This window comes from Podarcis tiliguerta, assembly GCF_965153285.1.
Source record: "Podarcis tiliguerta genome assembly, chromosome: 8".
Lineage (NCBI taxonomy): Eukaryota > Metazoa > Chordata > Lepidosauria > Squamata > Lacertidae > Podarcis > Podarcis tiliguerta.
The window spans coordinates 50,064,156-50,091,803 of NC_139541.1; the positions used below are offsets into that span (position 1 = coordinate 50,064,156).

The 27,648-nt window shown below is 44.2% G+C and overlaps 2 protein-coding genes across 11 annotated transcripts; one reads left to right on the forward strand and one right to left on the reverse strand.

Annotated features, from left to right (window-relative positions):
* Positions 1-3,647: 3,647 nt before the first annotated feature.
* LOC310683174 (C-signal-like) lies at positions 3,648-22,179 on the reverse strand. 10 transcript variants are annotated; one of them, XM_083452818.1, is made up of 9 exons: positions 22,038-22,176; positions 11,599-11,704; positions 8,887-8,971; positions 8,221-8,416; positions 7,748-7,799; positions 7,000-7,190; positions 5,707-5,865; positions 4,704-4,814; positions 3,648-3,879 (listed from the first exon to the last, which is right to left on the reverse strand). In XM_083452818.1, the coding sequence occupies exons 3-9, from the start codon at positions 8,937-8,939 to the stop codon at positions 3,766-3,768; spliced, it is 876 nt and encodes a 291-aa protein (XP_083308944.1). In that variant the 5' UTR covers positions 8,940-8,971; positions 11,599-11,704; positions 22,038-22,176; the 3' UTR covers positions 3,648-3,765. The 10 variants fall into 10 exon arrangements, with proteins under 10 accessions (XP_083308944.1, XP_083308942.1, XP_083308945.1 ...); XM_083452816.1 differs by having other exon boundaries at positions 8,221-8,425; XM_083452819.1 differs by having other exon boundaries at positions 11,581-11,704.
* Positions 13,635-26,094, forward strand: LOC310683176 (C-signal-like). The gene is made up of 6 exons (XM_083452824.1): positions 13,635-13,946; positions 15,335-15,395; positions 22,177-22,364; positions 22,604-22,762; positions 24,121-24,231; positions 25,837-26,094. The coding sequence occupies exons 1-6, from the start codon at positions 13,716-13,718 to the stop codon at positions 25,948-25,950; spliced, it is 864 nt and encodes a 287-aa protein (XP_083308950.1). The 5' UTR covers positions 13,635-13,715; the 3' UTR covers positions 25,951-26,094.
* Positions 26,095-27,648: the final 1,554 nt, after the last annotated feature.

The following is a 27,648-nucleotide window of genomic DNA, read 5'->3' on the forward strand; positions in this document are numbered from 1 at the left end:
CTTTTTTTACAATCAGGTAGTATATAAATTGGGGGGGGGGGGGGAATAAAATAAATAATTTTCAGAAAACTAGAAGGGATGTTGGGAGTGCAGTGGCAGCAGCTGTGAGAGGTCTCTGACTTGCACCAAGCTCAGGACTATCAGAAACTAGCCCAGGCCAGGAGAAAACTAGGCTGGCAATAATACTATTAGTAATAGCATGTATGCATAGAGGTGGTAGCCTGTTTCCTTTAGGAGGTATGCTAAAAGAAAAAAAAATACCTCTAATTCCCTTATGGGGTATATAGAGCTCGTATAGAGTCCTTAGATGGAGTTCCCTATCGGTAGGAGAGAAAAAGCAGAGGACAAGTAGTGTATATTGAAAAGCAAAGCAGCTTTATTAAAGAGAAAATAAACTGTTGCAACAGGGTCCCCACTCACCACACGCAGGAGGGAGGAGAACCCCAAACAAAAGAAAAACAGAAGTTTATACCTTCCAATCCACAGGTGGACCTTCCCACAACCTATCCAGCCAGAGCGTCAGTCATACATCTGAAATACGTTATAGAAGGGACGTACATCAGTTACAGATAAGTTTCACAGGATGCAGGTAAGTCTTTGAAACCTCATTGAGCACTCAGTACAGTGATACCTCGGGTTACAGACACTTCAGGTTACAGACTCCGCTAACCCAGAAATAGTACCTCAGGTTAAGAACTTTTGCTTCAGGATGAAGCACGGAGGCAGCAGGAGGCCCCATTAGCTAAAGTGGTACCTCAGGTTAAGAACAGTTTCAGGTTAAGAATGGACCTCCAGAACGAATTAAGTTCTTAACCCGAGGTACCACTGTATTTAACATTTATATGTGGCGGACACACCCTTAGGAATGTGAAGAGGAAGTATTGAAAGAGCAACAAAGGGAATCTAGGGCTTGGGGTTTTGGCTTAACAGCGTATAGACTTAACTCATTCCCTTACCCTTTGTCTGAATAATAAAACTTATTGTTTTATCAGTTTTTGTCTCTCTATATATACTGTGTAAATCACATGAGGCATTATGTGATGTACTGTATATGGAAAACACTGCTTGAAGGTTTCTGAATGAGCTTCCGCCATCCACTGAATAAATGGCTTGGAATTTGTGGATTGGTGTTATTCATTATAGACAGTTTCTGTATTCTTACAACAGGTGTGAATGCCATTACTTCAATGCAGGGGAGATTTCTGAGCAAGGCTGAACTTCAATCCAGAGGCTAAAACAGCTGTGCCCCCAAAGGACGGCTTGCCCCAGACAGCCTATTCAGGATGAGTGTGCAGCTGCTACTCTTGATGAGTAGAAAATCTGCAGCCACCAAGAGCAGCTGGATGAAGAGAAGGGGAGTCCGGACTTCCGGGTTAGCGCCTCCAAGCAATGGCGGATTTCCTCTAATCTAGAGGAATCCGCTCTGTGAAAACTAGGGTCTGACCGCCACGGCGAGGCGGAGACCCATTAAAAACCACAGGCGGGAGAAGCCTGTGGAGTTGGGATTCGGCTGGCACCTTTTGCGCCTCCCCTACTCACGGGGAAACCCGGCTTCGGGGATCCGGAGCGACGTGGGGTGAGCGGCGCAGTGCTTCGAATCGATCGCTTTTTTCGTGGAGTGAAGCCGCTTGCTGTTGCTGGAGAGCGCTGACTTTTTCCTGTGGACAATTGGACTCTAAACAACTACTTGTAAGTAGAACGGAAAATTGGACTTTTAAACATCGTAATTCGGCACTGAAATGGGAAGGCTCTAAACAGGAAGTCTGCCTTCCGTTTTGTAAATAGATCAAAGCAAAGGCGTCGCAAGCTAAAGTCTGGGAAAAGCCTCTTGTAAAGGATTAAATTTTCACCATTTAAAATATTAAACCCCCTTTGGAAGCAGGAGAAGAGGGGGAATTCTTTTTGGACTGTTTAAACCTGCAGGAGAGAGAGTGAGGAGAGAGAAATTTCCACCGTTTTGAACCTGGGACCGGGCTGTCAGCAAGTTTGGGAAAACTCATTGACTGCGAATAGAACATATGCTGATAGACAGCTAAATAAGGGATATACATTGTTTCCACTGCTTTCCTCTGCATTTAAAAAGGAGAAAAAAGTAACTGAAAATTGAAAATTAACTTTGTCTAAAAGGACAGATACAAATAGAAATTGTTTCCTCTAGAGGGAGCCTTTGAAACTGTTGCATGAGTGAAGGAATTTCCCATAGAAGCAAGGACTGTGAGAAATTAAAGTAACCTTGGAGAAGAATGTCAAAACAAGAAGCTCTAGTGAACGCATTTTGCGAGATAAGCGCCCTATTGGAACAACTTCATGAGAAGACGGATGTGATGGCTAATAAAAAGTGAACATTTATACAGAAAATATTCGGGTATTGACTCAGGAACCCATCTCGAAATGGCAAGCTGTGGAGAAGACGATGGAAAAAACTGCTTCTGAATCTCAAGTAACACAAGTGGAGGTCTCATCTTCACAGAAACAATTTGATGGATACAAGCTGATGCCATGCGTAATTGATTTTGAAAGCCAGACCTGGAGGGATGATGCCCTACTTGGATCAGAGAAGGAAAGCTGGACAGACTCCCTTATGAAGGGATGTTCTGGACTTTGTGATTTGGATTTGGGCCAGGGGGAGATTGGAGTTGTGGAGGCCTTTAGCCTTGAAGAGACTTTGGAGCATGCCCTGAAACATCTTTGGGACTTTAGTTTTGGCTATGGAGTATGGGCTGACCTGCCGACAAGGAATAAAGGAACTGTCAAGATGGAAGTAAAGTGTAAGCATAAATTTGAAGAAGACTTGCAGATGGGACATGGAGAAGAGTTAAGAGCCTCGGATAGAAGATCATCAGGCTGATGGGCTATGTAGATCTGATAGAAAGGACTGACAGAATCCGAGACCAGGAAGAAGAGACGGTGGAAGAAGATTGGAATTATTTTTTTTTTTTAATCTATTTAGAAAAATATAGTAAAATTAATGAATGTTGGGAAATGTTGGAATGAAATTACATGACTTTAGCAGAAATATTATAAGGAGTTAAGTATAAATAAACTTTAAGGTTTTGATGATAAGATAAGGTAAAAATAAATTAAGATAACTAAAAGATAAAAAGCAGTGAAAGACGGAAAGGATTTGCTGATATAATTAATAACTGCAATACAAAAATGGGAGGTGTGAGGAGGTCGAGGAAATAAGTCAATGAAAGACAAGGATTTTGATATATTGTGGGGGTTTTTTTGATGTATTGTTTTCTTTTTGTGTGTTTTGATGTATTGTGGTTTTTTTGCTTTTTTTCTATGTATTTTTTTATTCTTTTTTTTCTCTTCGCTTTTCTTTTTTCCTTTTTGTGTAACTTTTAAATCTCTAATAAACATTATTTAAAAAAAAAAAGAAGAGAAGGGGAGTCCTACACCTCCTCTGCGGGACAACAAGGTCATCTCCTTTGAAGAAGGAGCAAGTGGAGGTGGAGCTGTGTTGCCAAGTCGGTTCTGTCCCTCCACCAAACTGAAAACCGAAACAACTTGCAAACTTGAAATGGGATCTATCAGTTGGCATCAACAGGCATTTCTCGATACAACAGAAACAAGCAAGCATAGAATCATAGAATCATAGAGTTGGAAGAGACCACAAGGGCCATCGAGTCCAACCCCAAGTGAGAAAGAAATGGAAGCGGGCAACTCAGGAAGTTCACGTAGCTTTATCTGTGGTTTATTGCCAACACATTTCATGGAGCGGATGGATGGATGGAGGCCCATGATTTGTGACTCGTTTTCTCACCAAGGAACAACACGCCCTTTCCAGTCAATGAAAGACCCTGTGTCTTTCTCAGTGACAGCAGAAAGCACTTTCAAGATCCCACTGCAACTCTCACTCACTGTAGTTGGGACCTATGAAATTGAGAGGGAACAGTTAGAAACGCCACGGGAATTACTAGGGAATCTGCCTTTCCCATGGTTGACAGGGCTGACTACCTGCTCTGTTCTATCAGTCTCTCACCCTCATGAGCACAGGGACAGACCTCGTCATAATCTGCCACACAACGGAATGCATAAACATGTGCAAGCGAGAAGGCCCTGGCATCTCCTCTCCAATCCCAGAGCTGTTCACCAGCGCCACCTGCTGCTGTGCCTGCTTCCAACTTTTGTATTATACTATTTTATTGAAATTTTTGTTTTTGTTTTAGATATGTACCAATGACCCCGGATTGTTTGCGCCTCCTATTTACCTCTTTTTCACTTCCTTAAGAAATTATCTATATTTTAAAGTATCATACAGATGTTTCCCAATGCATAGGTTGAATTAACCAAGTTTATACCCTCTCCAACTGCACAAGGAACATCTTATTGGGGTTCATTGATTGAGCTGGAGTCCCTCCCCAGGAGTCTGGCCTTTTGCAGTTTAAAAGAGGGCATTCTTCCAAGTCAAGGTATTATTATTAATTATTGAATTTATACACACTCGCAGGTCTTAGGGTGGTTTACAGAAATGCAACCAGACTAAGGTGTAGTTGGAGCTCAAAGTGAGTGTTACACCTGCCCAAGAAAGACCTCAGCAATGGATTTGAGGCTGCTCCTTATGCAGCAAATGTGGAGCCCCCAGGAAGACTGCCTGATACTCTGGCCTTCCATTACAGAGACTTCCTCAAAGGGGAAAATCACTAAAATGCCTGACCATCCAAGGCATTTTAACGGGTGGATCTGGCTTCACTTACCAGACATGTCCCCATGGAAGTTTTCACCCAGCCAGGGTGGATGGAGATGCAAAGGATCCCCATTGGACCATACTCCAAGGACTGGCACCTGGTCAGCATGTTCACAGCAGCCTGAGGGCAAGGGGTGCCATGAGAAGAGAGCACATCAGGTGTGGGATATTCCAGGGATATTCCCTTAAAGACTCAGGAGCACCAGGGTCCACTTGCCCTGATAATTACACAAAAAGGTGGTGTCCACGGTCTGGGTGCCCCCCTCCCAAGTGTTTAGGATTAGGGAGGATGCACACACAGGGCACCTGTGCTGCCTGGAGAAGTTCATAGCATATCCAGCTTAAAAGCAGCACTCAGGCAGCAGCAGCAGCAGCAGGAGGAGGAGCTGGCCACTCGCTGGCAGCCAGAGCACAGAAGGCTGGGTGGTTAAATGCTGAACCTCTGAGTGTGGCCAAGAAGTGGTGAGTTCACCATTCAGAATTATTATTTCATTTATTTAAACAAGACCATCATTATCAATGACATTACATTTTTCGTTTGGGTGATGTAATGGTGGTGCAATTGATAACGACTGTATATGATTTTATGATATCACCATTACCATTACATCACCCAAATAAATAATGAAAAGTAGAGGACACTGTCATATCTATACAAACAAAAATTTTATTCTGTTACTTGGCATCATAATTGCCGTTGCCACTAAAAATTCAGGCCTTGAGGAGCTACCCCAGTGGACTGTTGTCATGAGGGTGAAGTCGCATGAAAACTCTGGTGCAGAATAGGTTTAAAAGTGGACCTCATCAACGTCACATTTTCCAACACATCCACTAGGCTCTGACGTTTACCCTACATAAGAACTCGAAATTTCATAACTTGGCTAATTCACAAACCACTTGGAATCTGGTGCTTCCTTTAGACTAACTGGTGTGGGCTGCTGTTTTGGACTAGCTGCATCTTCCACATCTTAATCATACTTCAAACATTAGGAGCACACAGCCTTGAGAGGTACCTTGCTGCAGCGGTAGGAGATGACTTGAGAGAGGCCCCATCCAGCCATTTTCTCCAGAGAGCCAAAGTCACTGGCTAAGTTGACGATGCTTGCCTTGCTGCAGCTCAGCCCTTCTTGGAGGCTTCTTTGGGCAGCAACCTTCAGCAAGGGCAAGAAGGCCTGGGAGAAACCAGCACAACTGGGCTCATTAGATGGAAGGAAGATCCCAGGCGATGGACAGCCACTCAGAGAAGCCATTTCTAGTGGCAGGAAAGTAGCGAAGGAAGGACTGGAAAGGGGAAAGTGTGGAAATGAATGGGCTAAACTGCAGGAGGAGAAGGGGCAGGACACCAGCCTTGACATCTCTGAGTTTGGGCTCGTCTTTCTCCTTGCATGTTTTCACCTTCCTGTTTAGGGTCACTGTCAGACAACCCATCACATTGTCGTAACTATTGTCTCATTCACACAAACAGGAACACAGGAAGCTGTCTTCTATTGAGTCAGACTATTGGTTCATCTAACTCAGTACTGTCTACACTGTCTGGCAGCAGTTCTCCAGGGTTTCAGACAGGAGTCTCTCTTTAGCCTTCCCTGGAGATGCCAAATGATTGAACCTGGGAATTCTGCATGCAAGGCAGATACTCCATCACTGAGCTGCAGCCCTTAATGTTAATAATAACAATAATAATACCATTAATATATTATATAATTTTAATTTTAACATTATTATTTGCACACACACACATATAGTGTATATGCATATATATTTTCCTTAAAAAAAACTTATTTAGAAAATAACTCTTTGGTACAAACCCCCTATCTGATGTTTAAAAATGGACCTCATCAATGTCAACAAACTTCCCTTGTCAGATCCTAGGAAGACACTTGCAGGGTTTGAGGGGCGGCGGCGTTGTAATAAAGTACCCTTCTCCGATGATCCATTGAAACCTCACGTTCCCTCAGTCCTTGCCTGGTTGTTTCATCCCCATAGTCCAGAACAGACTTAACTTAAATCAAATCCACCTCAGCACCACTGCTCTATTGCCACCAAAGTCCAAGTGTCTTCCTTGTGACCAGGATCCTGGGCCCATCTGACCTGAGCAGACTCTTGGGGCCATGCTTGCCTTGAGCAGACTTGGTCTAAGATGAAGAAGTCTCACGTATCTGTCTCTAGGACTTCTGTGGCTCTTGGGAGAGGTAACAGCTTCACAGGACCGTTTCCTTCCTGCACCTGCTCTCACTCTCATCATGTACCTTCTGGAAGGTTCCAGAGAAATGAAGAGTTTGCCCCCCCCCAACCTGGCACATCCTCACCTGACTGACTTGCAAGGTTCCCACAGTGTTTGTGTTGTACAGGGCGGACATGTTCTTGGCTGTTTCATTAGCCAAGTGGGTAAACTTGACCAAAATGCCAGCATTGTTAATTAGCAATGTCAGGCCATTTTCTTTGACGTGCTCCTCGACTATCTGCACAGCAGCCTCAATGCTCTTCAGATCTCGGATATCTGCTTGAAGAAAAGGGATAGCGATGAGCAAGCCCTGTTGATTAATTTAGCTAACTAGCCCTGTCTTAGCAGCAGTGGCTGTCCAAGATACCAGAAGATACCAGAGATCAACTTGGGACCTTCTGCAGGCAAAGTAGATGTTCTCATGTTGAGCTATGGCTCCTCAGTTTAGCACACTGCACTATGCTTTGCCTGCTTGATGAAGCCATCAGATGACCATTTCACCACAAATTCACCACAGGATCAGACTGGCTGGACCAATGGTTGGAGCTGGTAGAAGGAAGTTTCTTAAGTTCCTGTGTTTAAGCTCTCAGCCAATTTCTGGGAGGCTTGCACTCATGCATCAGCCACAAGAGCAGTAGAGCATTCTGGCAAGTTTTTTATTTCTGGCTTGTGTTCCACAGTGCCAGTGCTCCCTGGGAACACCTCTATTCAGGTGGGGATGAAACTATATGTGATGCCAACAACAAGATGAAGACAGTAAGTGAGAATTTGCAGGGGAAATGTGTGAAATTCTGCATCCATCAGCAGTGTTAGCAGGATGAAAACATACATACCTAACTGTAGCACCACCAGGTTTGGATGTTGCAGAGCCAGCTTTTTCAACTTCTACAAAAAAAAAAAAAAAAGAGGAAAAAAGCATTTCTGAAACCCCCTTTTTTACACCAAAATGGTGAGACCCAGTGGAGGATATTAGTGCAGAAGTGGCCACATCCCAAGCACCCAAAGTTCCCCTTGCTATGTCATCTATTCCTCCATAATCTGCCATCCTAATGTGACCTCCTAATATTTTGGACTACAATTCCCAGATGACAACTGCAGTCCTAAACAGCTGGAATACCCTGGGCAGGGAATGCCTCATTCTGTATCTCTTTGGAGCAATTGCTTCTCCTGTGCAAATGGAATTGCACAGAATTGGAACTATGTGACAGCCCCTGTGAAATTGCGTGAGGCTTCCAGTGGCTTCTTTCTTCTCCTTGATATTACTGCCCCATATTTCTGCTTGTGCAATGGATAGGACCAGCCTTACCTTCCCATTAGGTCCTTCAGGATCCAGACTGGTGGCAAACACCCACTCTGGCGGGTTTGGCTTCATCAGGAACTGGCTGACAAGTCCCAGGCCAATCCCCTGATTGGATCCTGTCACTAGAACACTCTGGACATGAAATTTATCCATGGCTGTTGGTTCGCAGGCTTCAGAATTCTTCTTATATAGCACCTGTGTTCTAGGATGACTCAAAAGAATGCACAACATTTTAACACAGCAGTGTGTACATTTGAACTGCCTTACAAGAAAATTCTCAGGAAGCATCTTCCTCAGTGACTCATGAAAGATGCTTTCCTATTAAATATAACTGGTAGGCATTGTGAAGAAGCTTTGAAGTTAACCTGAGCAAGGCCCAGCCCGGTGTGTGCAAAGTCCAATGTTTATGCGACCTGAGATTTGTAAGACAGATGATACGATACGATACGATACGATGCGATACGATACGATACGATACAATACAATACAATACAATACAATACAATACAATACAATACTCTCTATTGTCATTGTCCCATACAGAACAACGAAATTGAAAAAAATCTACATAAGACATTAAAAACCCAACAAGCCTGCTACCCCAGCCATCCCAACACCGTTAGCCCCCTAAAAACGTATAAGAGCGTATATAAAAGTGGACTCAACACGCACCCCTGCAGCATCCCCGTATTCATGCTGAGATTGGCAGAGATGCAGGAACCCATCTTGACTCGTTGGGAACGGTTTGATAGAAAATCTAATGAGTAAGACAGATAAGAAAAGGGGCATGTCAAGGAAATGGGGCAATGTCTACTAAAATGCTATGTTAGGAATGTACGGTAATCACCAATAAGAGCATATGAACTGAACAAGCTCATACTTCTGTGAAATGTAACCAATCAATTTAAAATTCTTTGTCTCAGAGTGCTCAGAAAGAAGAAGAAGAAGAATTTGGATTTGATATTCCGCCTTTCACTCCCTTTAAGGAGTCTCAAAGCGGCTAACATTCTCCTTTCCCTTCCTCCCCCACAACAAACACTCTGTGAGGCGAGTGGGGCTGAGAGACTTCAAAGAAGTGTGACTAGCCCAAGGTCACCCAGCAGCTGCATGTGGAGGAGCGGAGACGCGAACCTGGTTCACCAGATTACGAGTCTATCGCTCTTAACCAATACACCACACTGGGTATAAAAGATTTTGGTACTGTGCCATTTGCATCTCATGACCCGCACCATACCTTGGAAAGACCAGGGGATCCTAATGCAGCAGTGAAATAAGTATCAACCTCCTGGGTGCTTTTGCTTTATGGAAGTGGTCTCTGTCTATTCGTACTAGTCCCACCTGGAGACGGACAAGGCAGTGTGGAGTTGTTCCACAGCAGCAGGTTCCTTCAGAATTCAAGCACAGTTTCTCCAAACACAGTAAGAACTAAGTCAAGGCTGACTACCCAAATAACTTCAAGTTTCTAGGCCACAACTCAAGATCAAACTCTGCAAGTATTCTTAGCTCAGAACTGGACTGCTTTAGGGACTGAATAATGGAATCCTTTCAAGTCCTTTCCCGACCCTTGGGCTGAGTGGATGTCATCTAATTAGTCTGCTAGCCTGCTTAGACAGTTGGTGAGCAATCCAGGGGTTGGCATTGTTTAATTCTGCTCACTGCACACCTTCCATTGTGAAGGGCAAAAAACCAAGCCAGGCATAAAGCCCCAAAGTGCTTTTTTTGGTACCATTATTAAGCATGCCTGAAGTTACATCACTGACTGCCACCCACTTTTATTCACCTTTACTTGGAAATAAACGAATGAGCACAAAGGGAGTTGCCCCAAGTCACTTTGACAGGCACGACTGGCGCCTTAGTTGGCACCCATTTATTACTCCGCGGCTGCTATAAAGCTTTTAAAAAGGCTATTCTGGTTGCTAGTGAAAAGGACTAAAAGCTTAGAGTTGTGTGTGTGTGTTGTAGGCCATCTAGGAATCCAGCCCCTAGCCTGATGCAGGAAGTCCCCATTGGGTATTTGTCCTCTTCTCTGTGACTGTTCCATTCACTCTTTGGAGAGGACTTTCAGATTCCCCCCCTCTGCCTTCTCTTCTCCAGAGTTAGCATCCCAACTTTCTTCCGCCTCTCCTCATGAGACATGTCTGCAATCTCGTTTGGGGAAAAGGTGGCCATTGGAATACAAAACATCCCAAGGACACAACAAATTCTTCCAGCTGGTGAGCGACTGACACATGCCCATTATCTAGTATTGATTGGACAACAGATGAGTGAGCTTGCAAATGCAGCAGCTTCACTATCCTGGCTAAAGGATACATGCTCTGGTTACCACTGACAAGGCAGATAGGATCTCAGCCGCCATACTAGATGGAGCTGGTTTACAGCTGCCCTGTGGCTCCTAGAAGCGGCCACATCCTTGGAATGGCTTCTACTGGCTGGCTAAACCAAGTTAGCGTAGCCGAGGGGTCTTAAACTCGGTGAGTTAGGGACTTCCTCTGTGTGGAAAGAAAGGCGGACTGAACCGATGAGACTAATAGTGGGTCCACCTACACAATAAACCCTACAGATTCTGGAGTGGAGTCCCTAAGATGGTTGGATGGCACCTTGTACACCTCCTTCTGGCAACTCCTGCAGCCAAGCCAATGCCAAACATATTGCTCTGCTTTCCTTTGGACCACATCAGTGAGACCAAGGACCTCCATACACACTACCCAGGCTTGCTCCTCAGGGAGGTCACTTTGGCGCTGCTAACACAGAGATTTGACTCCACCCCCGGAGGTGCACTCCATTGACTCTCAAGACAGACAAATGTCAACAATAACACCAATATTAGATACAGGAGTACCTTACTGGTGCAGGAGATCTCCAGATTAACCAAGAGGCACCAGACTATGGAACAAATGAGGCTCAGACTGCTGAGCCTTTGGTCATTTTGATTTGATTTGATGCTGGGGATTATTACTGGTAACTGATGTGGCGATTTTATAAAGCCTGGGAAGGAAGAGTGAGAAAAGACAAAAGACGAAATACCAGGAAGGTGAGTAAAAACAAATAAACCCAAGAACCAATGAGCCCAGTTTAAGGGAGTCCCACTCTACTTGGAAATCCTTTGGGGGGGAAATCCTAAGTAGTTGAAGATACAAGAGGAAAAAGTGGTAAGAGAAAAATCTGCCAGGGGCAGGTGATACTTAAATTCAAAACAAAGAGACAGTGAGAACAAAGGAGCAGCGCTGCCTAGTTGTAGGAGGGGAAATGACTTGATATGTGGTTGGGACTTACAACATCTTCCCTTTATGGCTGTATAGACTGTATGTCATTAGCTGCCCTGGCTTCTTTGCAATGGTATTTTTTTAATTACATAAAATTGCTTACCTGCGTTAACTTACTAACCTGGGGCCAGACACTTTGATGCACTAGAGCAGACTGTCTGGGGACAGAGATACAGGCGGGGAGCCCCTAGGTAGGAGGAAGATTGCCCAATGCAGGAGACAAACCCCTGGAGGAACATGGCACAAAAAAGCAGGACTGTCAGCAGCCATGCTGTGTCTCTGGAGCTACAAAATTGATTCCATGCAAGTACAGAGGTTGCAGACCTCAGAAAACACCAAGGTGGCAGTGGAAGGTACAGTGCAGAGAACGATTCCTGCCACTCTCCAGAGAAGGAAAAGACATGTGGTGATGACAGGTGACTCCCTACGGAGGGGGACAGAGGCAGGAGTGGAACTCTAACTCTGCCAGGAATGTAAGATCCAACCAATTCCTCCATTGACTCACTGACAATTTCATTTCCCAGAAGGTGCAATAAACAACAAAGGGGTCATCTCTCTTGGATCTGGTCCTCATCAGACAGGAGAAACTGACGAGGTGAAAGTATAGGGAACCTTGGGAGGAAGTGATCATGTCCTCTTGGGTTTCATTATACACAGGCAAAGGAAAGCTGCTGAAATGTGGGCTGGGTGAGGTAACTGTTAGATGGATTTGTAGCTGGTTGACTGACTGAACCCAAAGTGTACTCATTAATGGTTCCTCATCATCCTGGGGGTAAAGTGGGGTTCTGCCCTGGGACAGTTGTTGTTCAGTGTCTTTATAAATGACTTGAATGAAGGAATTGAGGGAATGCTTAATAATAATAATAATAATAATAATAATAATAATAATAATAATAATTTATTTATACCCCATCTATCTGGCTGGGTTTCCCCAGTCACTCTGGGCAGCTTCCAACAAAAGATTAAAAATACATTAAAACATCAGACCTTAAAAACTTCCCTAAGCAGGGCTGCCTTCAGATGTCCTTTAAACATCAGATAGTTATTTATTTCTTTGGCATCTGACTGGAGGGCATTCCACAGGGTGGGCGCCACTACTGAGAAGGCCCTCTGCCTGCTTATAAAATTGCAGGTGATGCCAAACTGGAAGGGGTAGCCAATGCCTCAGAAGACAGAAACAGGAGTTAAGATTACCTTAACAGATTGGAAAACTGGGCCTAAACTAACAGAATGAATTTCAGTAGGGTCAAATGCTAGATTCTACACTTAGGCAGGAATAACCAGCTGCACAAATATAAGATGGGGAACACCTGCCTTACTAGTAGTACACATGAAAAGGATCTAGGGATCTTAGTAAATCACAAGTTTAACACAAGTCAATTGTGTGATGCAGCAGCAAAATAAAATCTAATGTTATTCTAGGCTGCATCAACAGATCATTCTACACCTGGAATACTGTGTCCTGTTCTGGGCACCATAATTTAAGAAGATTATTGAGAAGCTGGAACATGTGCACAGGAGGGCAACAATGATGATTAAGGGTTGGGAAACCAAGCCTTATAAGGAACAGTTTAGGGAGCTGGGTATGTTTAATCTGGAAAAGAGCACACTGAGAGGACATATGATATCCATCCTCAGATCTGAAGGGCTGTCACATGGAGGATGCAGCAAGCTTGTTTCCTCCTGCTCCAGAATGTAGGACTCTAGCCAATGGCTTCAAGTTACAAGAAAGGAGATTCTAACTGAACATCAGGAAGAACTTTCTGACAGTAAGGGCTGTTTGACAGTGGAACAGACTCACTCGTGAGGCCATGGACTTCCTTGGATGGTTTTAAGCAGAGATTGGATGGACATCTGTCATAGATACTGTAGTTGAGATTCCAACATTGTAGGGGTTTGGACTAGATGACCCTTGGGATCCTTTCCAGTTCTATGATTCTATGAGCTGCAGCAAGACACCTCTAAACTGATCATATCGTCATCAACATCATCATCAAACACCCACTGCTAATGTTTTTCAGGGAAGATGGTGTGATCTGACCTATTTTTCAAATGCCTCAACATCATTCAGGCCACGCCTGATCTTGACACATCTGGGTGATGCATCATTTTAAATAGTTTCTTGTTGCTGAAATTAAAGCTGCTCATGTGTGATTACTCTGGTGCTGAGGCAACTTAATTTACATTTTGCAAACTTGCATAACCATGGATATCAGCTGAAGATGGGCAGTGTCTCTTATGGCCCAGATATCTCCACTCCACCCAAGTTCTTCCAGTCAGAGGAGAGAGACACACACACACAGAGACAGACGGACAGACAACATGGAAGGTTTCAGAATTCAGAGCATATTGTTGACAGGAAGCGACCGGGGGATTGGCTTGGGCTTGGTGGAGCAATTTCTCCAGCTGCCATATCCACCTCAGCTCATCTTTGCCACCTGCCGGCATCCAGATGGACCTGAAGGACAGGTAAGCACCTGAAGATTGGGATGAAACAGTTGGACATTGGCCAATCCACTGGCTAAAATATCTATCCATTATACCTCTTGAATATCTGGGTAAGAATACAGAGAAGGCAAGATGGGAGCCAACCTTACTCCAATTGGCACCAGCTAAAACAGGGAGGGCCAAGAGCCCGGAGATTTCAGAAGGCTCCTTCAATAGATGGCTTGTTTACACAGGGGAGGAAATTAATGAAATCAGGGTTCAAGCAGGCAGAGAGTGTTCCATTATTTGGAACGGCAACACTGGAGGAGCTAATGAGAAATGAGCAACATGGGAAGCTGCCTGACACTGAAAGACCTATTGATCCATCTAGCTCAGTGTTGTTTACAATGCCAGTAATGGCTCTCCTTAGTTTCAGGCTTGGGAGTCTCTTCCAGCTCTTCCAGGAGATGACATTGGGAACTGAACTTGGGACTTTCTGCATGCAAACCAGTGGCTCTAACCACTGAACTCTGGGCATTTTTGAATGGAATGGTTTTGAAATCTTCCAATGGGTGGGTGTTGTATGTGCATTCTTGAAGATATACCAAATAATCATTTTCTTGCTTTGCATTCATGTTGTACAAGACTGCACTGCAACAATAGGGATTCTGTTAATTAATATATACAACATTTATCTGCATTTGGTTCAAAAGCAGTTTGTGCTGGCTAAGCTAAGTACTGAAGTGTTTTGGGTTGTTTTGGTTAAAAGTTAGAAGTTAAAATGGAGCCAGTGATGGGTGCAGTTGTAAAGCAGCAAAGCCACCATCCCTTTCTATTCCAAAACTCTGCAAATTTGTAGTAGAAAGTGGCTGGTCACAGCTGCCACCTGTGATCCCATGCAGAACCTTCTCTGCGACGGAGTGAGCTCCCGTTGCTCTGTCCCAGCTCCTGCCAACCTAGCAGTTTGAAAGCACGCCAAAAAGTGCAAGTAGATAAATAGGTACCGCTCCAGCGGGAAGGTAAATGGTGTTTCCGTGTGCTGCTCTGGTTTCAGTGTTCCATTGTGCCAGAAGCAGCTTAGTCATGCTGGCCACATGACCTGGAAAAACTGTCTGCAGACAAATGCCAGCTCCCTTGGCCTGTAAAGCCAATAATAATAATAATAATAATAATAATAATAATAATAATAATAATAATATACATATTATGAAAGCTGGGACAAAGGGTAGGAGGAAATGTGACTTTGAAACTGGGCCTGAAATAACAGGTGCCTGCTCCACTCCTTACACAAATGGAATGTGTAGGGATTCCATTTATCTCTTTCCCCCCCAAGACATAGCCCAGTTGCTTTTGAATTTTGGAGCAAGCGCTTACTAGGGACTAGCATGTAAAACTTGCCTGTTTTCTCAAACTGATTTCTCTTTCTCCAGGTATTAAAGGAACTGGCTCGCAGGTATTCAAATGTCTCAACTCTTGTTCTACTTCAACTGGGTATGTACCTACCATGAACTATAATAGTATGGACTATAATGGATGTTGGTGGTCTGACACTAAGTAAAAGCGAAACAAAAGAAGTGCCATGGTCAGATCACTTCCTGGTGCAACTGGACTTCTCTGTGACCCTTCCCCTCTGCAGGGAGGTGGGACCGATTCAGATGGTCTGCCCCCACCACTTAATAGATCCAAATGGTTTCCAGAGAGTGGTAGGGGATGTTTTATCCCATGTTGATGGCCTTTCAGCTGATTCCCTGGTGGCCCGCTGGAATGTGGAGTTAACCAGGGCTATTGACTGTTTGGCTCCGAAGCGCCCTCTCCGATTGCATAGAGCCCGGACAGCCCTGTGGTTTTCCACGGATCTGAGGGCAATGAAACAATCGTTGAGACAGCTAGAGCACCGGTGGCGGATAACCCATTCTGAATCTGACCGGACATGGGTTAGAGCTCAATGTCGAGCCTACCAAGTGGCGATAGCGACGGCGAAGAAGACTTTCTTCACCGCCTCTATTGCATCTGCGGAAAACAGCATCAGGAGTCTCTTTCAGGTGGTTCGCAATTTAGCGGAACCACCTGCTCCATCAGGGCCCAATATGGGCGACATGATCTCCTGCAATGATTTTGCAAAGTTTTTTGCAGATAAAGTCGCTCAGATTCGAGAAGAGGTAGACTCCACCATGGGAGCAGGGCCGGGGCGGGAGAGTGCTAGAGTCCTGTCTAGTCAAGTTGTGTGGGATCAATTCCAATCTGTTACCCCCGAGGATGTGGACAGGCTGCTTGGACGAGTGAAACCAACCACCTGTCTCCTGGATCCTTGCCCATCCTGGCTTATAAAAGCTAGCCGGGAAGGACTGGGCGATGGGCTTCATGAGGTGGTGAATGCTTCCCTCCGTGAGGGAGCCTTCCCAGACCCGCTGAAAGAGGCGGTTATTAAACCGCTTCTTAAAAAAACAACTTTAGATGCGGCCACGATGGCCAACTATCGCCCAGTCTCAAATCTTCCATTCTTGGGCAAGGTGATTGAGTGAGTGGTTGCTGAACAACTCCAGGCACACCTGGAAGAAGCGGACCATTTGGATCCCTTCCAGTCGGGATTCAGGCCTCATCATGGGACTGAAACTGCCTTGGTCGCACTGGTTGATGATCTCCGGTGGACTAGGGACAAAGGTGAGAGCTGTTTCCTAGTTCTGCTGGATCTCTCAGCGGCGTTTTATACCATCAACCATAACATCCTTCTGGACCGTCTTGAGGGGCTGGGAGCTGGGGGCACTGTCATACAGTGGTTCCACTCCTTTCTCCTGGGCTGTTTTCAGAAAGTGGTGGTGGGGGATGAGTGTTCAGATCCCTGGGCTCTCACTTGTGGGGTGCCTCGGGGTTCTGTCCTCTCCCCCATGCTTTTTAACATCTATATGCAGCCGCTGAGAGAGATCATCAGAGGGTTTGGGCTGGGTGTTCATCAGTATGCAGATGATACCCAGCTCTACCTCTCTTTCAAATCAGAACCAGTGAAGGCGGTGAAGGTCCTGTGTGAGTGCCCGGAGGCGGTTGGAGGTTGGATGGCGGCTAACAGATTGAGGTTGAATCCTCACAAGATAGAAGTACTGTTCTTGGGGGACAGGAGGCGGGCAGGTGTAGAGGATTCCCTGGTCTTGAATGGGGTAACTGTGCCCCTGAAGGACCAGGTGTGCAGCCTGGGAGTCATTTTGGACTCACAGCTGTCCATGGAGGCACAGGTCAAATCTGTTTCCAGGGTAGCTGTTTACCAGCTCCATCTGGTACGCAGGCTGAGACCCTATCTGCCTGCGGACCTTGCCAATTTGGTGGGAGTAAGATACCAACGATAGACCATCTTCATAACATTCTCTTTTAAGGCAGAACAAGCGGTGAATTTTATACTCTCATTCCAGAGTTTGGCCCATACATCATAGTCTATGTTGTGTCCTAGATCAATAGCCCATTTTATCATAGCCTCTTTTATAAGTTCGTCTTTTGTATTCCATTCTAATAGGAGATTATACATTTTTGAAAGTAGTTTAGACTTACTTTCTATAATGTCTATTTGAAATTTCGATTTTTTGTCTTCAAATCCTATTTTTTTGTCCTCTTTAAAAACATCATTGACTTGATGGTATTGCAACCATCCTGTCAATTTTCCAGCAATACAGTCATAAGGCTTCAATTTCCAACCTTTTTCGGCCTTCATCAGAATCTCCTCATAGGTGGCCCCTCTCCCTTCTATGTTCAGTTTTTTAACTGTTAACATATCAATTGGTGACACCCACCACGGTGTTTTCCTTTCCAACAAATTCTTGTTTCTGTCCCAGACTTCAAATAGTGCACCCCTTATCACATGATTTGTAAACCCTTTATGCACTTTTGCCTTACCATACCAAAGATAGGAGTGCCATCCAAATCTATTGTTGTGCCCCTCCAAATCTAACAAATCTGGGTTCTCCTGGGTTATCCACTCCTTTATCCAACATAAACACGCTGCTTCATAATAGAGTTTCAGATCAGGTACAGTGAACCCCCCTCTTTCTTTCTTATCTGTCAGTATTTTAAATTTGATCCTTTGATCTTGCCATATAAAACACGAGAGAGTCTTTTGCCACTCTTTAAATTGTCTTAAACCTCTTATTATCGGGATTATCTGGAACAAAAATACCATTTTCGGTAATAAGTTCATTTTGATCGCTGACATTCTTCCAGTCATTGACAGTTTTAGTCTGTCCCATATTTCTATCTCTTTTAATTTCCTTCCAGACTGGTTGGTAATTGTCACTGAATAAGTTTATGTTCTTTGCCGACATCCAAATTCCCAAATATTTAACTTTTTTGACCACCTTGATTTCAGTTTCTTGTTCTAACCTTTCTACTTCACTTTTTTCTAAATTTTTGCCTAACATTTTCATCTTTGTCTTATTCAATTTAAATCCTGCCAGTTGCCCAAATTTTCCCATTTCTTCCAATGCTATTTTTACACTTTCTTGAGGTTCTTCTAAGGTTAATACCAAGTCATCCGCGTGGGCCTTAAGTTTGAATTCTTTGGCGCCTATTTTGACCCCTTTTATCTCTGTTCTTCCTCTCAGGCAATTTATTAGTACTTCTAATACACTGATAAAAAGCAGTGGAGATAGTGGGCAGCCTTGTCTGGTACCCTTTGTAATGTCAAATGAGTCTGTTAAGGTGTTGTTCACAATTAATTTTGCTTTCTGTTCTGAGTAAATTTCCTCAATTCCTCTTAAAAAGGTGTCACAGATCCCCATCTTTTCTATACTCTTCTTCATAAATGACCAGGATACATTATCAAATGCCCTTTCAGCATCGATGAACATCAGTATGGCTGGCTTATCATTTCTTACTTCCAGGTATTCCAATATATTAATAATATGTCTCACATTATCCTTCAATTGCCTACCTGGCAAGAAACCTCCCTGGTCTTTATGAATTAAATCATTTAATATTGTCTTCAATCTGTTGGCCAAGATGTCCGCAAAAAGTTTATAGTCATTGTTTAACAATGATATCGGTCTGAAATTTTTAACACTCTGATGGTCCGTATCTTGTTTGGGGATCAACGTTATGTAAGCCTCCTTCCAGGAGTTTGGTATTTTCCCTTTTCCTTGTAAAATAGCATTCATTACTTCCCCTAGAACTGGTACTAGCTGCTCATCAAGTGATTTATAATACTTAGAGGTTAACCCATCCGGTCCTGGGGCTTTACCTTGTTTCATCTTCTTTATTGACTTTTGGATTTCTTGATTGGTTATTGGGGCGTTTAATTGTTCTCTTTCCTCCAATGATATCTGTTTTCCTTTGTAAATTTCCAGATATCTTTCTATCTTTTTTATATCTTCTTTTTCTTTCCTGTAAAGTTCCTTATAGAATCCTTGAAAGGCTCTTCTTATTCCTTTTGGATCTTCCGTCAGCTGTTCCCCTATTCTGATTTTATTAATTAAATTTTGACTTTGACGTTTTCTCAGCTGCCATGCCAGAAGCTTCCCAGTTTTATTTGCCGATTCAAAGATTTTTTGTCTCATTAACTTTACTTTCCATTCCACTTCTTGATTCACCAACATGGAATACTGAGTTTGTAGCATTTTGATAGTCTGTTTAATTTGTTCATCTTTAGGTTTTATTATTAATTTTTTATCATTTTCCATGAGTTGAACCAGAATTTCTTCTTTTTTTCTTTCTCTTTCTTTCTTTTTATGGCTATTTTGCTGGGTTAGAAAGCCTCTCATGACAGCCTTACTCGCATCCCATACAGTGTCCAGACTGGTTTCTTTATGTAAATTCCATTCAAAATAATCCTTAATTGTCTCTTTCACTTTCACTACTATTTTTGGGTTCTCAAATAAAGTGTCATTCATCCTCCATCTAAATGAGGGTTGTTCTCTACCTTTTAGTTCCAGATAAATCGAATTGTGGTCCGATAGAGTTTGTGGCGTGATCTCAATTTTATTTACTCTGGAAACCAGTTCTTTAGAGACCCAAACATAGTCTATCCGACTCGAGCTTTGGTGAGGTTCCAAGAAAAAGGTGAACTGTTTTGTAATTGGGTGTTTCCACCTCCAGGTATCTATTAAGCCAAAGTTTTCAACCAATTCAAAAAAAATTTGGGGGAGTTTACCCTCATTTATATTTTTTCTCTTTGACAATCTATCCATTTCTGGCCTGACCACCCCATTACAGTCCCCCATCAGAATTATTTTCTGATCTATAAATTCCATCAATCTTTCCTCTAATTTTCCAAAAAAATTCAGCTAAAAAGACCCCAGAAGCAGTGCACTGAGGCAAGTACTATCCTATAACGTTGGAAGAAGGATAGCGTTCAAAAGGAACTTTGTTTCTCCCCCGTTTCTTTTGTAAAGGCTTGAGGACTTGACTGAGAAACAATCCAGAGACTTAGTTACTTTGTACAAATCTCTAAAGCATAAAGTGAAAGGAAGAGGTTTGCAACAACGCAGGGAACTGGAACACCTCTGCTGCCTAATAGATACAGTAGATGTTTGAAATTAAACTGTGACTATTGCTATACCCCTTGGAGGACGGCACCTTATATCTCTTTACCTCTTGGAGTACGATAAGAGGAAAGAAGATAAATTGGGGAAAACATCCTATATCGATACTTTGTGAGGATTAAGCCTCAGGTGGCTGGAAATTTACGTTCTGTTCCCCTGAGCGGATTACAGTGGGCCACAGCTATATTTGGAGTTATAATGACTTTTATGGACCTGTATGGTTTTTTTATTTGAGCTTGTATTGGAATCTATATTTGAACTTATATGTGGGATTGAGTATATAAGAGATGGAATAAAAGAAGTGGACAGAAGAGGACCCCCAAACTGAATAGTATTTGATGGTCAATATATGAACTAAACATTTTGGACTGAGTTGTGAAGGTGACATCTAAATGGTAACATTACATGCGATAATGTCTATATATCTTTGATGTACATCACTCCCTGTTTCTCTCCCCTCTCCTTTCTTCAAAATAATATTTGAGTTTCTCTCCCCTCTCCTTTCTTCAAAATAATATTTGAGTACAGTTGTCATATAGCTGTCATATAGCTGATATATGCTTAAAGGGGTGAATTTCTGGAGTGCTTGGTTAAGTGAGGTGAAGGGAAAGAAAGCTCCCTAGAGGCCATAGTTTAAATTTCAATCTCTGATAAATACGATCTCTAGCTCTCTGGTGTAATTACCCCCCTGATGGTGAAAGTACTTAATATTGATTTTCTTGTCTAAAAATGTCAGGGGAAAATGGGAAAAAAATTGGAGGAACTCCAGGTGATAGAAGACAGTCAAAACAGGAGGAAATTAAGGATTTAGACATTCTCTGGTTAAAAATAAAGGAAGAATTTAAACAAAATGGACAATATATGTAGAAAAAATTGGTGGAAATGCAAGAAACTCTAGATAAGAAAATAGGAGTAGTGGGGGAATTGTCAAGTAAAATTAAAGATTTGACGGTTAGATCTAAAACAATAGAAGAGCTAGTCAAACGAACTCAGAAAGAAGTTAGGGAAAATAGAAAAGAGACAGACAGAATAAAAGAGGACCTGGTTGAGGTCAGTAAAATGCAAGAACAGATCTGGGACAATTTGGCTCTGATGGATATGAGGCAGAAACAGAAAAATTTAAAATTCAGAGGTGTTGTAGAAGAGCCAAATGATGATATTAAAACAAAAATGATTAAGGAATTGGCAAGATGGTTGGATCTGAAGGAAGAAGAAATTGAGTACACAATAGAGAATGTGTTTAGAATTAAGGTGAGCTCTGTAAAAGCCAAAACCAAAAAATTACCTGGAGATTGTTTGATAATTTTTAACTCATTAGAGATGCGGAATGCAATTTTGAAAATGAGTTATAATAACAGGTTATTAATTGATGGAAGACCAATTATCATATTTAAAGAGATCCCGATTAGATTCCTGATCTAGCCGCCCAGAGTGCCTTCGGAAGCCCAGCCAGATGGGCGGGGTACAAATAATAAATCATCATCATCATCATTATTATTATTCAAACCATCAACCTTCCAATCAGCAAGCCCAAGAGGCTCAATGGTCTAGACCACAGCGCCACCCACTAGGGTAAGAGACAGTGGCCAAAGAGAGATTTGAATTCAGTTCTTACCTTTATACCTTTGCCATTTTCCTTAACCCTATCCTGGTTCTCCACAACTGCAGAATTACTACAGCAATATTTTGCTTTTTGCCACGGGAAGGAGCAGAGTGGCAGCAGCTGGCAAACTTATTAAATTCTGTTGATTTAGATGTCACAGATCCTCACAGCATCAAGGAAGCTACCAAGAAAGTGGAAGAGCATGTGGCAGGCTGTGGTCTCAACCTGCTCATAAATAATGCCGCCATGGCTTATGAAACAACTCTGAGCTCTGAGAACGCCCAGAACATGATGTCCCTATATGCAACGAACACGATTGGGCCCATGCTGGTGTGCCAGGTGAGGAAAGAGTTGGCTAAAAGCCTTGCAAGGCCACTGATCCTATCCATAAGCCAGTTCTCCAGCTCTGGACCTCTTCCCACTCAGAGGAAGCAGCAGGAAGCGGATCTCCAGCTAATTTGAAAAGAATGGAGGAAAGAATTGAGGCTTCTTAGCAGGAGAGAGAATGAGAGGGGTGGGGGGCTGTAGGGTGAAGCACAACAATGGATGATGGGTGCTGCTTCTCTCTCCCTTTACAGGCCTTCTTGCCTTTGCTCAAAATGGCGGCTCAGCAAAGCAGGCACAGTGGGATGAGCTGCAGCAAAGCCGCCGTGGTCAACATGTCCAGCAGCTACGGCTCCATCTCACTCGTTGACGGGTGGGAGTGGAGGCAAGACGTCAGCTACCGCTGCAGCAAGGTGGGAAAGGAGGGGGAGAGGCTGGACTCCTGCCAAGGAGCCCTGAAGTACCACTTCTGGAGGATGTGGGGAGGAGAGAGAGCGCGAGAAGGGGGGGTCTTTAGGCCAAGTGAAAGATGATTGGGGCACAGGGTGAATCTGAGGCACACTGTACTGTCTATGAGGACACATAGGTTTGTTTATTTAATGTATTTATAGGTGCCTAAGGTAGATTACAATTTCAAAACACTAAAGCAAATAAATGATATAAAATGCAGAGAATGGCAGAGGCCTCTCAGGCCGACTGGGAGCTAATGAGATGGGTGCTCCGTGGGCCTGGGATCCATCAGTTCTACCTTTGCTCAGGGCACACAGGGTTTTCTTTAGCAGCCCCATGAGAGGCAAAGAGCTTGCTAGGTTTTATTAGGTAGATGATGGGCTACAATTAACTATATTTTATCCCTCTACAGACCCACAGGGGGCGGTGTAAACAGACAATAGGTTCAGCTTACCACTTGTGCTTAAAAGTGCAGGGCTGAACAGACTTTAAATCCCATCTTATGCAATTTCCTTTGACCTTGCAGAGAAATATCTGAGGTCAATTTGGGAGGGACAAAATGGTTACATGACTTTTTCTGTGGGCTTCAGACATGTGGTGTGTGTTTGTGTGTGTGTGTGTGTGTGTGTGTGTTTGCTTGGTACATTTATGAACATTTATTTTATATATGTAAGACCTTAAAATTCTTATAACAGTTACCACGTTTATCAAAGAAACTGGCTACAGGCTGAAAAGGCAGTTTGAAACATATTTTACTCACAGTCAAGCATTCATCCATAGCAGCAAAAGCATTAGAACCAAAGGCAGGTAAAATACTTGTGTTTACAGCCTCAGGAGTGATCAGAGGCAGGTCCCCCTTCATGGCTGGTTGAAGAGAGAGTGAGTGAGGAGGGGGAGAGGACAGAAAATACTTCTTTTGGTTCTTCCTTCCTAGGAGAGGAGAGGAAATGACACAACAGAGAGTCTTCTCTACCAATTATGTTTCTATGGTCTGAGTTGGATTATCAGCAATACAGCTCTATGGTCTTAACCCCTCCACATGCAAACCAGCAAGCATATGTATTATTGGATTTGACCACAAATCTCCCCCAGAGCTGCCCAACCACCCTTCCAGGCCATGGATGGTTCTGTCAGGCACTGATGGGATAGGCGCTCCATGGCCTGAGAGCCACAAGATGCTTGTAGATGGCTGGAACGAGCCAGGGCATGAAAGCAGGCAACAATGTAACCCCCTCTTGCAGCCTCACACTTGGCTAGGCATCCCTTGAACCAATAGGTCCCAACTCTCCTGCCTCAATTGACTGTGCTTCTGCCTCTGCAGGCGGCTCTGAACATGCTGACGCGCTGCCAGTCTCTCGGGTATGGCCCCTATGGGATCCTGTGTGTCTCTATCCACCCTGGAGGAGTGAAGACCCACCTTGGAGTAGAGCAGGTAGGCACCAGCCCAAGTGATAATGGAATGGGGGGGGGGCACATGGCACTATGGATTTCAGCCTGACCACCTCCAAAGAAGAATCCTCAGGGCCCACTTCTGAGCAACGATATAGGGTGGATTTTGATGTGCCTGCAGGGAGGTCAGTCCCTCCTGGACTTCGCTACCTTAGTCACAGAGAGGATGCACAGAAAGGGGAGGGGAGTGAATTCTACAACCCTCAGGGGAAGCCTTGTGTACCCATGGGATGAAAAAGGCACAAGCTTTCACATACAGACCAGTTAAGCTGTTGTGGGAGCTTGGAAAGAGGCACTTAGGGAATATTAAATAAGCGAGAGCAGCACCCACACATGATCATCCTTACTTTCCTGAACTGCACAGTCACTGGCAGGAGGTCACAGATGAGGTCGGCCTCATCCAGGTCAACGGCAGCAGGGGAAACGCAGTCTGCAAGGTTTCCATGCAGCAGTTCCCTCTGAGCACCTTTTGAGTAGACACCCCCACCCCCAATGACAGTGTTTTGGGGCCTGCTGGTCAGATTCCAAGATGCAAATGTCTCCATGGGATGAGGCTGAGGTGAGAACTGAACAAAAATTCAGGTTCATCATTAATGCAATCAAGGAGCTGGATCCCCTGGTTTCCTTGGTGTGCTCCTTCACATCATCTGTAGCTGCTGTTGACACCTATGGATGGGCTAAGAAATGCTGCCTAACCAGAATGGCATCTGGTTAACACCCATAGGCAGCATAAAGCAGGGGAGGGTGGAAGCATCCCATGACTCAGGAAGGAGGCAAGTAGGAGGGGGGAGGAGACGGTCTGTTTCCTTGTTGAAGGCCAGAGGGTGGTACTGGGCACAGCCAGAACCAGGAGTAGGTGGGGCTTTTCCTTTCCACATGAAACAAGGCCAAAAGGGCTGCCGGTTGCCCTCTTCCTCTGCCCCACCAGGAACACACGCAGGGAACCATGTAAAGTTGGGCTGTTTTGCGAGAGCTCTGGGAGCCATTGTGACCAAGGGGAGCAGGGCTGCGCTGCAGCCCCATGGAAACGTACGGCAGGGTCTCTCCCAGCCTCACTAGGCAAGTTCATGTATCAGAGGAAGGAGCTGTAAGAGCCAGGGGTGAAACATAGCAGCACAGCCTCCTACCAGTTCGCAAGCAGAGAGAGGGATGCTGAAATTGTGAAATTGGGCTCTGTTTATACCTTGAAGCAAAGTTTAGCTTGCATTTTGGGGGGGAGGGGGGCACACCACAATTTCCCAAGGCGCCTCCTTCCACCTGTCTCAATAATTCCATGCCCTCCACCCAGGCTGGTGTGGTGCCACACCCCAGCCTTCAGCTCCCCCCCCCCCAAATCCCATTTGCAGCCCTTCATCCCCACATCCTTTGCCTCGTCCCTTGCCTGGCAAGGCTACTTCAGCATGCACAGGGCAATGGGCTGGCACTCCTGAAGGAAGGTTGCTTTGTCAGATTATTGCAGCAGGCACGTCCCCAGGAGGTGCCAGCCTTGCTTCTGCAAATGCCAGGAACCTCTGTGGAGCTGCTGGTAGAACAGATGGCAGCTTTTGGCCACTTAATAATGCAGCATGATGTCGCTTTTTTGTTCCAGGGAGTCTTGAGTGTGGCCTCCAGCACAAGAGGGATCATCCAAGTGCTTTCCCGCCTCTCTGACCAGGACAACGGAACCTTTTTAGACTGGGAAGGACAAACTGTCCCTTGGTGAGGAAGAGAATATAACGGCAGAAGATGAGGGCCTTCCGGAAGTCCTGAGGGGGGTGCCAGATTCACACAGGAGATGGGAAGAGCCACAGTTTGGGGTCTTCAGCTACTCAGGGTGCAAAACAATAAAAGGAGCTATTGGATTAGACTTTGGTAGTAGTTTGTTGACTTTCTGGGTGTTGTCTTCTTCACTAGCAAATTGCTAAAGCCAGCTACAAAACTGCCCAACCTCTCATCTATAGAAAGGCCCCCCCAAAACTGGTAAAATCTTGACCTAGACCAGAGACGGCTGAAGTTCTTAAGCCTTAAAGCCAGGTAACTATATCTAATTCTGAAAACAATTTTTAAAAGTCCCATTCGTACATGGTAGAACACCAAGAAGTGCACAATAATAATACACACTCTAAATAGAATCTTGTGGCACCTGAAACTCAGGAAGATTTATTGTGGTGGAAGAAATTGTTAGGATATTTCCGTTCCACCTTAAAAGGCAGCAGGCTTTGTAAGTCACAGAGTCTGCGTATTTCCTGTTCACAGGAAGTTTATGTTTTCTATTGCTTCCGTTTCTCTCTGTGTCTGAGACACTGAAGCAGGCAGTCATGTTTTTTCTTTGTTCTGACCAACGCTGAAAAAAGTTGTAAATAATGCTCTTCTGGGTGCATCTTTCGCTGTGCATTATCTGCTGATAGAGTGTGCATCAGCTCTGGAATATGGCAAGCTATTTCTGGAGCTCATGTCGCTAATTACTGATACTGCGTGTCTACGGGAGATCGATGGATGTCCGGAGAAGACGTGGAGTCATGATGGACTTTGTCTCCCTGGCAGTATCCCAACAGAAATGTGTTATTCTTCAAAGGCTCCTCTTTTGTCCAGTGACCTCTCAGAGCATCATTCAAAAATTTCACCTGAGGCAGGAGAAACTAAGCCTAGAAAACCCCCATTGTGTGGAGGGAAAGTGGCACCCCGACTCTCAACGAGAACAGGGGGGTTGTCTCATCAGACAACCTTGGCACTGTATGCCCACAGAAGGCCTGAGGTGGTAAATGCATCTATGAAGAATATGCCAATCCTTGGTGGCAACTGTAGGGCTCTCTTGAAGAGGCTGCAGAGTCTTCCCAGGGTGCTCTGGGAACTGTACCTCTGGGAGGGGACATGGGGTTTCCTTGCAACCGTCAGCACCCTTAACAAACTCCAGTTCCCAGGATTCTTTGGGGGAAGCTAGGATTGTTTGAAGTGGCAGCATAGTGCTTTAAATGTGTAGTGCAAATGGGGCCCAAGTGCGGGGGGGGGGGGCTCATTATACCAGACCATTGGAGCCAGGAAGTCACAAACAAGAGCTGAGATTGCAGAATTACATTCTGTGTTTCAATATAAAAGTCAGTTCAAATTTAAGGAAAATACATGAAATAAGCCAATTGTAATACTTCTTATATCTCTGGATCCAGCAGTATCTATTAAGAGACAATTTTGTAATGCAGTTCCAAGATTAGGAAATGTGTGGGGGTTTTTTTAATTACTTCTGCTACACCATCACCACCTTCATCCATGAAGATGAATGTCAGCTCACCGAGTGCAACCTGAGAGGCTGCCTGGCTGCTCCCTACCCCCAGGTGATGGTTGATAAGCTGTAGTGGTCATGTGGGATTGCTATGAGGAATGATGAAAAAATGAAGCAAGCCATTGTGTCAGCAATGAAAGCATT

What these genes read in the sequence shown, in the direction of transcription:
- LOC310683174 (XM_083452813.1), bottom strand. Translation starts at nt 8,502, where the DNA reads ATGCTTCCTGAGAATTTTCTTGTAAGGCAGTTCAAATGTACACACTGC. An exon ending in TCTCCTACCGCTGCAGCAAG is followed by an intron (nt 4,815 to 5,706) that starts GTACCTCTCAAG and finishes CCTTGCCCTCAG; the next exon opens with GCTGCTGTGAACATGCTGAC. An exon ending in CTTCCATGGGGACATGTCTG is followed by an intron (nt 3,880 to 4,703) that starts GTAAGTGAAGCC and finishes TCAATTTCATAG; the next exon opens with GTCCCAACTACAGTGAGTGA.
- LOC310683176 (XM_083452824.1), top strand. Translation starts at nt 13,716, where the DNA reads ATGGCCCAGATATCTCCACTCCACCCAAGTTCTTCCAGTCAGAGGAGA. An exon ending in GGCCCATGCTGGTGTGCCAG is followed by an intron (nt 22,365 to 22,603) that starts GTGAGGAAAGAG and finishes CTCCCTTTACAG; the next exon opens with GCCTTCTTGCCTTTGCTCAA. An exon ending in CCCACCTTGGAGTAGAGCAG is followed by an intron (nt 24,232 to 25,836) that starts GTAGGCACCAGC and finishes TTTTTGTTCCAG; the next exon opens with GGAGTCTTGAGTGTGGCCTC.